This window comes from Gorilla gorilla, chromosome 11 (assembly GCF_029281585.2).
Source record: "Gorilla gorilla gorilla isolate KB3781 chromosome 11, NHGRI_mGorGor1-v2.1_pri, whole genome shotgun sequence".
Classification (NCBI taxonomy): Eukaryota; Metazoa; Chordata; class Mammalia; order Primates; family Hominidae; genus Gorilla; species Gorilla gorilla.
In genome coordinates, this window is record NC_073235.2 from 127,191,563 (window position 1) to 127,204,398 (window position 12,836).

General features: G+C 35.6%; 1 protein-coding gene and 1 pseudogene across 3 annotated transcripts in view; both read right to left on the reverse strand.

Annotated features, from left to right (window-relative positions):
- CUL3 (cullin 3) overlaps window positions 1-12,836 on the reverse strand; it is a 111,617-nt gene that overhangs the window by 14,958 nt on the left and 83,823 nt on the right. For all 3 annotated transcript variants that reach the window (XM_004033281.5, XM_031008769.3, XM_031008768.3), the window contains 3 exons: window positions 11,525-11,649; window positions 8,884-8,980; window positions 6,962-7,096 (listed from right to left, as the gene is read on the reverse strand). In XM_004033281.5, the coding sequence (XP_004033329.3) occupies window positions 6,962-7,096; window positions 8,884-8,980; window positions 11,525-11,649 (357 nt within the window). The remainder of the gene's footprint in view (window positions 1-6,961; window positions 7,097-8,883; window positions 8,981-11,524; window positions 11,650-12,836) is intronic.
- LOC129531988 (ankyrin repeat domain-containing protein 49-like) lies at window positions 8,990-11,337 on the reverse strand (annotated as a pseudogene).

The window sequence follows — 12,836 nt, forward strand, 5'->3', positions numbered from 1 at the left end:
GCAAACCAAATCCAGCAGCACATCAAAAAGCTTATCCACCATAATCAAGTTGGCTTCATCCCTGGGATGCAAGGCTGGTTCAACATATGCAAATCAATAAACGTAATCCACCACATAAACAAAACCAATGAGAAAAACCACATGATTATCTCAATAGATGCAGAAAAGACCTTTGGTAAAATTCAACACCCCTTGCTGCTGAGAACACTGAATAAACTAGGTATTGAACATATCTCAAAATAATAAGAGCTATCTATGACAAACCCATAGCCAATATCATACTGAATGAACAAAAGCTGGAAGCATTCCCTTTGAAAACCAGCACAAGACAAGGATGCCCTCTCTCACCACTGCTATTCAACATAGGATTGCAAGTTCTGGCCAGGGCAATCAGGCAACAGAAAGAAATAAAGTATTCAAACAGGAAGAGAGGAAGTCAAATTGTCTCTGTTTGCAGATTACATAATTGTGTATTTGGAAAACCCCATCGTCTCAGCCCAGAAACTCTTTAAGCTGATAAAGCAACCTGAGCAAAGTCTCAGAACACAAAATCAACGTGCAGAAATCACAAGCATTCCTATACACCAATAATAGACAGCCAAATCACGAGTGAACTCCCGTTCACAATTACTACAAAGAGAATAAAATACCTAGGAATACAACTTAAAAAGGACGTGAAGGATCTCTTCAAGGAGAACTACAAACCACTGCTCAAGGAAACAAGAAAGGACACAAACAAATGGAAAAATATTCTATGCTCATGGATAGGAAGAATCAATATTGTGAAAATGGCCATACTGCCCAAAGTAATTTACAGATTCAATGCTATTCCCATCAAGCTACCACTGACTTTCTTCACAGAAAGAGAAAAAACTACTCATAAGACCTAAAACCATAAAAACCCTAGAAGAAAACGTAGGCAATACCATTCAGGACATAGGCATGGGCAAAGACTTCATGACTAAAACACCAAAAGCAACTGCAACAAAAGCCAGAATTGACAAATGGGATCTAATTAAACTAAAGAGCTTCTGCACAGCAAGGAAACTATCATCAGAGTGAACAGGCAACCTACAGAATGTGAAAAAATTTTTGCGATCTATCCATCTGACAAAGGTCTAATATCCAGAATCTACAAGGAACTTAAACAAATTTACAAGAAAAAAAGAACCCCATCAAAAAGTGGACAAAGGATATGAACAGACACTTCTCAAAAGAAGACATTTGTGTGGCTAACAAACATGAACAAAAGCTCATCATCCCTGGTCATTACAGAAATGCAAATCAAAACCACAATGAGATACCATCTCATGCCATGTGATGCTGTGCTTCAGTGGTCACGCTCCTAGTCCACTTTCATGTTCCATCCTGTACACCTGGCCCTGCCTTTTAGATAGCAGTAGCAAAATTAGTGAAAGTACTAAAAGTCTCTGATATGCAGAAATAACGGCATAAGCTGTCCTCTCTCTCTAACCCCTTCTCTCTCTGCCTCAGCTGCCAAACAGGGAAGGGCCCCCTGGCTGGTGGACAGGTGACTCACGTGACCTTATCAATCATTGGAGATGACTCACACTCCTTACCCTGCCCCTTTTGCCTTGTATCCAATACCAGCGCAGCCAGGCATTCGGGGCCCTACCGGTTTCCGCGTCTTGGTGGTAGTGGTCCCCCGGGCCCAGCTGTCTTTTATCTCTTTGTCTTGTGTCTTTATTTCTACAATCTCTCGTCTCCGCACAAGGGGAGAAAAACCACCAACCCTGTGGGGCTGGACCCTACAGGGTGGTGGGTGCAGCAGACCACCATGGCACATGTATACCTATGTAACAAACTTACACGTTCTGCACATACATCCCAGAACTTTAAAAAAAAAAAAAAAAAGACATTTATCACATCCCAGACACCTACAAATGTATTAGTTTGCTTCTGGACTCCCTTTTGTTCAAATGAGCTGTCTATGCATTTTAAATAATGTTAACTTGTATACTTTTTAATAACAGAGAATACAACTGGAATTTTCATAACACAAATAATGCTAAGATGGTTACCCCATTTACCCTGATGTGATTATTACACACTATATGCTTGTATCAAAATATCTCACGTATCCCATAAATATATACATATACTATGTACCCATAAAAATTATAAATTAAAAAAACGTGATATGGTATGTTTTGTTATTAGGACAAATTCCTTCCCCTTTCACTGAGCTTTCCTACCTAAGACCCATCCCTTTTCAAAAGTAGTTTTGCCTAATCTTGTGCATTTTCTTGTCCAGATGAATTATGGAATCAGCTTGTCGAGTTTTATTTAAAAATATATATATTTTGGACATTTCATTTCAGATTTCCTTGAATTTATAGGTGACTTTTAAAAACAGCACACTTATAACTTGTAATTCTCCCATTTGGGTACATTTACCCTTTTATATTCTTTAGCTTTTACTGTCTTCTTGGTATAAGTACCCTGTCTACATAGTTATTGTTAACATGATTCCTGGGAAGGCTATGATTCTTAATAAAACATCCTTTTCTTCATGTCATTTACTGATTAATGCTGGTTTACTGAAAAGGTATTTTCTTTCCAACAAAACTCTTCTAAAGAAATGTTTTCTCACTGATTATCATGTATTGCCAAATTGACAATCATATTATCTACAGATTTTGACAATTTTTTCAATTTCTTCCTGATACTTATGAATTTCATTCCTTTCTTTTTCTTAGTATATTAGGACCTGCAGAGCAAGGCATAATAGTAGTAGTACAGATAGGCATCTTCATCTTGTTCCTCAGTCTAATAGAAAGGTGTCTAGTATTTTCCTAACTACTATAATGATTTAGTTTGTCATCAGATACAACCTTATGGCATTAAGGGCAATCCATTCTAAGGTGGCGATGAGTCCCCCACTTTTATAAGGAATGAGGACTGACTTTTATCAAATACTTTTTGTTCATCTATAGAGATCAAATGGTTTTCTCCTTAAAATGGTGCCTGGCAATTAGGCAACTGCTTATTTTTACAATTATTACAATATCTTAATAACGATCTTTTTTCAAAAAGTTTTCCTATGCTGACCTTTCTTTGTATTCTAGGGATAAATCCTTTCTGAACACAGTGCATTATTCTTTCAATACACTACTGAATATGACTTGCTAATATTGAGACTTATGCTTTCAGTGTATTAGAATCTAAGGAGCAAGGCAGAATGATGAATAACCTTCAGCTTTCTTTCTCTTTTGTATTTTCCTTGCTCAGTTTTAGCAAAAAAATTATGCTAGCCTCAGATATTTCCTGAGAGCAGTATGTCTATTTTGCTTTCTGAGTTCAAAGTTCGCTAAACAGCCTTCAATTTTAACTTGCTAATTGTGTTATTCAAATTTCCTATATCCCCCTTTTCAACTCTGGTTAGTCAATAAATTTGTAAGGAATTTCCATGATTCTCCAGTTGTCTACTTTCCCTTGTACTTTCATTTTCCTTTCTATATTGTGAAGTTATGTCCCTAATGATTGCTATAAATTATTGATGAATATCAAATATTACTGTTAAGTTTTCTACTTAAATTCTGACATTAATAGTGCTACTGTCTGTAGTTTTTAAATTTCAGACTCATTCTCATAAAATTATAAAAAATAAAGAACATTAACAAAAATATGTATTAATAGTTCTTATCCATACCTCTTTCAAAAACCCACTGCTAATTACTAAAGTCCAAGGTACAGACTACCACTGTATTTCCTATTTTTAGCTGTTCTAAATCACAATAAACTTACCTTTAGTCATTCAAAAAACATGAAAAGAAAAAACCTCAGCAGCAGCCTGACTACTACAGATTAAATATGACACTACAAATTAATGCCACCTGTTGTAGCCAGCTTCTATGACAGCTCGTAATAACCCTGGTATATGTTAATCTTGTGTGGTCCTCTCACTATCAGGGCTGACTTGGGCAACCAAGAAAATGAGAAGTGACACTACGTGTCTTCCAGGGAAAGATCAAAAAGGCACTGCAGGTTCTGCCTGGGTCTTCTGGATTGCTCGCTCTTGGGAAAACCAGCCACCAAGATTTGAGGACAAAGAGCCACATGAAAAGGCCCATGTGGAGAGAAACCAAGGCCACTTAACAACATCCAGAACAAATTTGCCAGCCATGTGAACCACCCTGGAAGTGTATTCTCCAGCTCCAGTCAAACCGTCAGATGACCAAAACCCCAGACAACATCTAAATGCAACCTCATGAACCCGAAGCCAGAACTACCCAACTGAGTATCTTCTCAATCCCTAACCCACAGAAACGAGAGATAATAAATTGTTAGTGGTTGTTTTAAATCACTAACTTTTGAAATTTGTCATGTAGCATTAAACAGTACACCATCTTACTGAACTCATACAGAATATTCAAAAATAAAAGTTCACCTTCCTTTAAATTATTATAATTAAATACTTTTAACTATCTCCACTAATTTGTGGAGGTGATTTCTTTAAAAAGGCTAGCTAATAAAACATTAGCAACAGACTGTAGAGAAACACGTGGTGTGAGTAAAGATACATTTCTTGTGCCTTCTCACAATGCCCCAGATTTGAGGTGTCAGCAGCCAGAAGGCTTTGGAGCCATAGGCATGGCATTCTATATACACTACAATCAGTTTCTGCTTTGTGACTTAGCTAAAGTTGGAAAACTTACAGATATTCTCTACTTAATTTTAACCTTCCATCTAATAACTGCTTATTAGCATCAATGATTCCAAGTCAGATGGGAAAGGGAAAAGCTTGAACCACTAAATTTTCCAGCAATTCCAGTAACAGCTTTAAAAAATGAATTCGTATTTTTTATTATCCCATTATTTTTTACCAGGTCTTTACAAGCCAGGACTCTGAAAATCAACTCTAGCATTTACCAAGTAGCTAATTTTGTTTAAAATATTTTATCCATTAAGAGCCGCAGATTAAAAAATGACTACACAAAAACAGCTTAGAGATAATTTAATTCCACCTCTGTTTGAAAAGCCTAGGTTTGAGTAAGGTACTCAACGCTTGCTTAATCAGTATTCTTGGGACTCAATCAAATGTAACTCATGCTTGAAAATCAAGGTTATAATAAAATAAAAATAAAAGTAAAAAAAATTCAAGGTTACTCCCTAGGTAAGACCCACATGGAAATCCATAAGAAAAACCTCTCAATTTAGCCACTGAGCTACTAAAATACCTAGATTTCAAGCATTCCCTTTAAATATATCACATAAAAATGATGCTCTCTTAATTATACTAACTTCCATACTCCCATATAAATGGGATACATAAATGGGAGTATGGACATGAATATTAAATAGGCCTAGAACTTGCTCTTAATTTCAAACACACTATTTTTTTTCTTGTGCTCACCTGTATATGAAAATTGGTTTTCAATTAAGTACAAATATGGAATTTTGAGAGTCTTTCAAAATATTCATTCATTACCTTAAATTTAAACTTAATATGAATCACATGACCTTCATTTTAACCCCAAAACACCCTTTAAATGTACAGGAAAAGACTAATTGGATTTAATGTAATCAAATCATATTTTAATTGGGAGAAAAGGAAAAGGAAAAAAAGCATATTATAAAATTAGTTACTCTAAGGCAAAAAGATGGGTGCAAAGAGAAAAATGACTGCACTATCAAGACAGCATAAAACTGGCATAAAGACAGACATAGAAATCAATGAAACAGATCAGACAGCATAAAAATAGACCCACCCATATATGATCAATTGATTTTTAAATAATGACAAGGTAATTCGGTGGGAAAAAAATAGTGCCTTCAACAAATGACGCTGGAACAAACAACTGACAGCGTGAGGGGAAATGTATCTTAATCCTTACACTATATAAAAAAATTAACCTAAAATTCATTGTAGACATACATGTAAAAGCTAAAATTACGAACTATTGAAAAAATAAAAGTAAATCGTTACAATTTCAGGGTAGGCAATAATTTCTTAGGACTTAAAGCACAAACTACAAAAAGCAAAGTGATTAACCGGACTTTTTCAGTATTTTAAAACTCTGCTCTTCAAAAGACACCATTAAGAAAATGAAAAGGCAAGCAACAGACTGAAAAAAATACTCAGAGCACATATATCTGACGAAGGACTTGTATCCAGAATTTATAAAGAACTTTTACAATGTAGTAAGAAAACAACTCAAAAAAGATACAAACACTTCACCAAACAAGATATATCAGTGGCATATTAACACATAAAAGATGCTCAACATCATCAAAAAAAAAAGAAAATTAAATCCAAAAATGAGACACTATTACACACCAACTAAAGCGGCTCAAAATCTAAAGACTGCAGATGATGTAGAGCGACTGGACCGTCTTGCACTGCTGGCAAATATGGAAAATGGTATAGTTGCTTTGGGATACAGTTCGGCAGTTTCTTAAAATGTTAAACATATAGCTCTACTTAGCCTAAATCCGGTATCAACCCAAATGCCCATCAACAGGTGAACTGACAAAGGATTAAAGCATACAGACAACATGTATGATTCCATTTACATGAAAGTCTAAAAAAAAACAAAACTAATTTATAGTGATATAAAGCAGGTCACTGGCTGCCTGGGGCTGGAGGTGGTAGGAGGGAATGGACTGGCAAGGGGTACAACGCAATTTTGGAGGTAATGCTCTGTATTTTTGGGCAATATTCTTGTGATGGTAGTTACAAAGGTGCACTCATTTAAAACTCATCAAATTGTCTACTTATATAAGGTATGTTTTATATAAAAGTACTTCTATAAAGTTAATTTAAAAATAAGACATAACTCAATACATGTATGATGTTCATACAGTTCCATGATCCATTTTATACAGTTTTCTCTAAAAGTACCCAAAGAGACTCTCTGAAGGTTACTCAAATAAGACTCAAGTAACAAGTGAGAGTTAGAAACAACACAGTTAAAATGTATATAACCACAATCCATACCTCAAACGTGTATTTTTCTCTATTATTAAAGAGCATTAATATGGTCATCTGGAAAGTGGAAACTTGCAATATGTGCTTCCGTGTATTAGAGCCAGTTACTTGTGCACCTCCAACACCAACTTCAGATCCATCTTCCTGTTTCATTTTTAAAAAAATATAAACGAAGATACAATCATTTCCTGGTAACATTAATGTATGTATGTACGTGCATATGTATGTTACAAGGTCTCACTTTGTCATCCAGGCTACAGTGCAGTGGCGCAATCACGGCTCACTGCAGCCTCAACCTCCTGGGCTCAAGCAATCCTCCTACCTTAGCCTCCCAAGTAACTAGGACCATGTGTGTGCACCATCATGCCCAGCTAACTTTTGTATTTTTTGTAGAAACGGGGTTTTGCCATGTTGCCCATGCTGGTCTCAAACTAATGGGCTCCAGTGATTTGCCCGCATAGGCTCACAAAGTGCTGAGATTATGGGCGTGAGCCACCACGCCTGACCAATTTTCTGGTAACTTTAATGGTATGTTTCAGAAATAGGTCCCATAATCTCCATCCTCCCCCAACAAAACTACATAACTTATTTATATAAAGGAAATTTATTTTTTAAAATGTGTGCACACACACACAAACAGTATTTAGGACTGTCCCTTGTCCCCCCATTGTGAACATTTTAATGTTATCTGAACAAGTAACTAATCAATTCCCTGTATTTAATGCTAAAATTATTTTAACAGTACACTATGGGATGATAATAATAATAGACTTACAAAACACCACTACTGTTATACTACCACCAAAAGTAACAGGATTAGGCTTCTTTCTGTGTGATGTGATCACAGTAAGAGATCAAAAAATAGCATAGCATAGCATGGGGGCTGGGGGAGGAGGGGGGAACTGCCATTCTCAAAGCCTATTCCTGCTTTACGATTTAAGGGATACAAAGTGGAACTTTCTAATTCTTCAATAATTAACATATGCATATGTTTTAAAAATCTACTGATCTGCTTAATAAACTTCAAAAGAACATGATTATTTAGGGGAAAAAAAACCCTCTTTTAAAACAAAAGCAGGCAGTAATTAAAAGCTGAGTTCTTTAGTTTCCTTGTCCTTCCCACTTCCACTTAAATATGTGTCGAATATTATTTAACGAAATTATAAAGCACTATTTCCCATTTCAATTAAATATCAAAATTAGAATATTTTTATGGGCATTTTCAGCAATACTTAATCTGATGTTAACAGTGATTCATCATACCAAACTAGTAAAATTCTCATTAAAATCTAAAGCTTATTTGCCGCCTAGATGACAATTTAGGTATATTTCTACAGTTTTTCTAGAAGACTTAATATTTTCTGAAGGCAAAAAATCCTGATTCATATCAAGTAATGAAAATAAATTATTACTCTAAACCTCACAATCTAGATATAAAAATGCGATTGCTTTTTAAAAATGAAGGCAAATCACTGGTCTAATACTAATTTTTTAAATTACTTTAATAACATTTGTATATCTAACAAATCTCAAATGTTAATTTTCCCAATCTTGATTTATTAGAAATAAAGATTATAGGTGACAGAATTTTGAAAAGGGGCTCATGGCTTTGTATGCACTGAAATCAACTTACATTTTACTATTTTATGCAATATTTTCTCAAACCTAATTTTATGAATAAAATATGTAATTATCCTAATGTTTAGTCCTTAGGGAAGACTATACTGGTATAGTCTTCATATTTTCAAAGTTGCAGTTAGCAACTGAGAGAACAGAAGTAATAAATCAAAGCTAGGATTTTTAACCTTTCTAACATGTGAGACAGGCAGAGAAACAGAAGTAAGTAATTTACCCAGGTCAACATAAATCACACATCAGCTCTGATAGACTAACTTTAAGTTACTTAATACGTTCAAACTATCAATATTTACCTTTTTAACTGGTCCATAAAATGTGGCATTGAGATCTGCAGAACCCATATGATGCTGGAGTGTGAGCTGTCGACCACTGTGTTTGGCTAAGTAGAACCTTCAGTAAATCAAACCAGGTTTTAGAAAATCAAACAAACTTACACATTTGAAATTACAAACTACAGGATAACATCCCTTAAACATTTGTGTGTGTGTGTGTGTGTGTGTGTGTGTGTGTGTGTGTGTATGGACTTTAAAACTTAAAGGAAACTTTAGGAATCAAGTTCAGTTTCAACTTTCTATAGGCAAGACCTTGAGAGAGTCCTAAGTAACTCAGCTAGATATTAAATGACAAAGGCAGCACACTAAATAATTTCTACTGTACACTCTGCCCCAACCTACTGCTGCTCAGCCCTTGCTGTTCTTAAGACCACCTTTCTCCATAGTAACCCAATAGTCAATTTGTTCTAAGTCAGTAGCAGACATCAACAGTACAAAATATACTCCTATACCACAGTACGAAAAATACTCAATGCACATTTATAAAATATTCCTCTGGGAACAGTTTATGTAATTTTTTCTTACATATTAAAATTATAAAGGATAAACTCTCCCTTTGTTTTTGTTGTTCAAAACTGGTACTTTTTCTTGAATTTTTATATTTATGTTTTTTGTCACTATCCACACCATATTTTTTCCAAAGCCTGAGCCACTCTGTGGTTCTTGCCCCAATATAACAATCATCCCTTCACTCTTAGAATTCCTTTTCCCTTGTCGTTTTGCCTTTCTACAGTTTATAAAAAATGAGGACTTTGGGGAGGGAAAAAACCCAACATTTCTGTGAACTCAAGAGACTATAGGCAGTGCCTAAACCAGTAGGATCAGGCAAATAAAACTAGTTGGACAGCAGACATATCATGAACTCTTGCAACAGCATGTTATCTGTGTGCATGTCTAAAGTGTTATACTGATTCACTATTACAATAAGGATCATGCAGTTGACCAGGGTGAAGCAGGACTGTCTACAGGATTATGTGAATTGTGGTTGTGGAGACAGTATACAAGATTAATGGATTAAACACCTAGCTGCTTTCCTGGAAAATGGCCTATGTTCTAAAAGACAAATCTAGTTTTTATTTTTTTAATTTATGAAGCTACAAGTCAATAATATGCTAGTGCTTCTGGTTCAAAATGAAAGCAACTGGCTATGGTAATGTAGAGAAGACAGCAGGAATAGCACCAGAATGTTTGAGGCTTTTTAAGTTAAATTCTTAGTTACTTCGCCTTACAAAGATACATGTCAATATGCTGAATACTCAACAAAGATCCAGGATATGGGCTATTTAAAAATACATATCTCCTGGATCAGCACCAAAAATATCTTTAGTTTCTGTACAACCCACGTCAAGTTTTTAAGTATAGGCAAGTCGAAATTATTTCTGATAAAAATCACAAACTCCACAGAAATCATTCAAGATATATTCAAACAACTTTCAAATACATTTTGACATCAAGGTCAGGCAATTCACCTGGAAGAACATCTTAATAAGTACCAATGAATTTTTTGTAGTAAGATGTTTGATGTCAACCTTTTATTATGGGAATATTTTACATCTCACACAAAGAAGGCACTGGTACTTGGACACTTAAGACAATTACTAGAATCATTAAGACTAAGGTGAAGAATTTGTAGAGTGCCTTCCACAATTTCAAAGAGGTCGTGACAGACACTTGTCCTCCTGGCAATATCAAATACAGTTTCTTCCCAGTTGTTTTTTCAGATCTGGTTTGAGGTTAACAGTTCACCAGTAGATGTTCTAGAGTAGCTCTGCTGTCTCTGATCCCAGCAGCAAGATGCAAGTGGGTCAAGAGACCTTTTGTTTGGTCACTGATAACTAGTCTATAACTAGTCTACACCATGCTGAAGAAATAAAGAAGCCACTCTGGTATTATTCCACTTATAAGCACCCTGCAGGGGTGTCCAGCTATCTACGGTCACTGCAAAAACATCTGCCCCTTGTGCAATCAGCTCACAGACAATGTCTAGTGTCCACCTTAGGCTGCTTGATGAAGGGGGTGATATACTCATCTTCATCCCTAGTGTTCACACGAGTGGTCTTCTCACAAAGCAGTCTCCACACTGGATAAGCCAATTATTTTCAGCAGCCCAAAAAAGATATTTGCTTGGATCTTTCTCTGTTTTTTTCTTGCATATCACTCTTGTTTTTTTTCATCTTGCTCCTCTTCCTCATCAAAACTGCCATCTCAGAGACTCTGAGTACTAGTGGGAATAAGGTATCCACGTATTTCCAACAATTCGAGTTAGCTGAAGTGTTCAGAAAAGTCCAAGGAATTCTCTGGGTCTAGTCTTCCATCATCATTTACTTTCTCTTTTTCCGTTTTTACTGCTGCTCTAAATAAAAGGCATTTCAAATGCCAGCATATAAACAATCTTTCTAGAGATAAATTATGCCTGCTTTACTTTACTCATCAAGATCCTATAGAGGGGGAAATTGCTGCATGCCAGGATAAATGCTCCTTTTGAACATGAGGTAATAAATGGAATACATTCATCCTCAATTACGGATACTAATGTTCAAATTCATTTTTAATTTTGAACACTTATTTGTACACAGTGATACAAAGTCTGATTTTGATTTACCTTCTGAATATCTCAAAAGCATGTCTTGGTGCTGGTGGGATGTTGCACTTTGGTGTGGCTGACTGAGTGGGCCAATATCCCGTCGTGAGCACCCGGACTGTAAGATCAACACCACCTAAAGATACCTATGTAAAACAGAAAGAGATATTCCCCTCAAAATTAACTAGGATTTGCTTTCTGTTCTGTTTAGACATTGTGTTAGATTTACCAAAGCAGTTAGCTCCATGTCTAATATCTAATTTAAAAAAAAGCAGATTTTCTTTTCTTTTTCTTTTTTTTTTTTTTTGAGACAGAGTTTCACTCGTTGCCCAGGCCGGAATGCAATGGCACGATCTCGGCTCACTGCAACCTCCACCTCCCAGGTTCAAACGATTCTCCTGCCTCAGCTTCCCGAGTAGCTGGGATTACAGGCATGCCCACCACGCCTGGCGGATTTTGTATTTTTAGTAGAGACGGGGTTTCTCCATGTTGGTCAGGCTGGTCTCGAACTCCTGACCTCAGATGATCTGCCCGTCTCAGCCGCCCAAAGTGCTGGGATTATAGGCGTGAGACATCGCACCCGGCAAAAAAACAGATTTTCTTAAAGGTTAGACCCACCCAGTGTTTCCCAAATTTTAACTACATGGCAAATAGCTTAATTATTGCTTATTATGTTAATTTAAAAACATTGACCAAAGAATAGTTTTTGGCACATAAATGAAGTCTTACTGTTATCATTGAGAACTGAAAAGTTTGGACCTTTTTAAATAAAAGGTCAAGGGGGTCAATTATATCATTTTAGAGAAAATTCTAGCATAATATCCTTCGTCTCAGTTTTAAAATATTTTTACTATCTTAACACATATTTCTAATATTCCAGCACCTATTTCAACTACAGTTAATTAAAACTTTTACGTTTTAACATGTAGCTCACATTCTAACAACCTCTGCATACAGATCCAGTGCTATAACGCTATAGATCCAGTGCTACAGAGCAGGTGCTCTACACATATCTGTACAATGAATAACTACTTCTATGCTAGTATCAACTGTCACAATTATTTTCTTCCTTTAAACAAATTAAATTTTTAAGTAAACAACAATAAGGCACAACAAAAACTCTAAAAGGTTAAATATTATTTCTATTATTGATATTCAGGATGTGTTATAAACCATCATTCCATTTTTATCTTACCTCAATGATTTAGTAATGTAAATTTTTAAGGGGAGGAATCAGTTTATGAATATCAAGAAGCATTGTACACTCAGATTTCTTCACAAGTATCCACTAAATGATTACTTAACTTTAAGGAAACTGAAAATAAACTTGGAT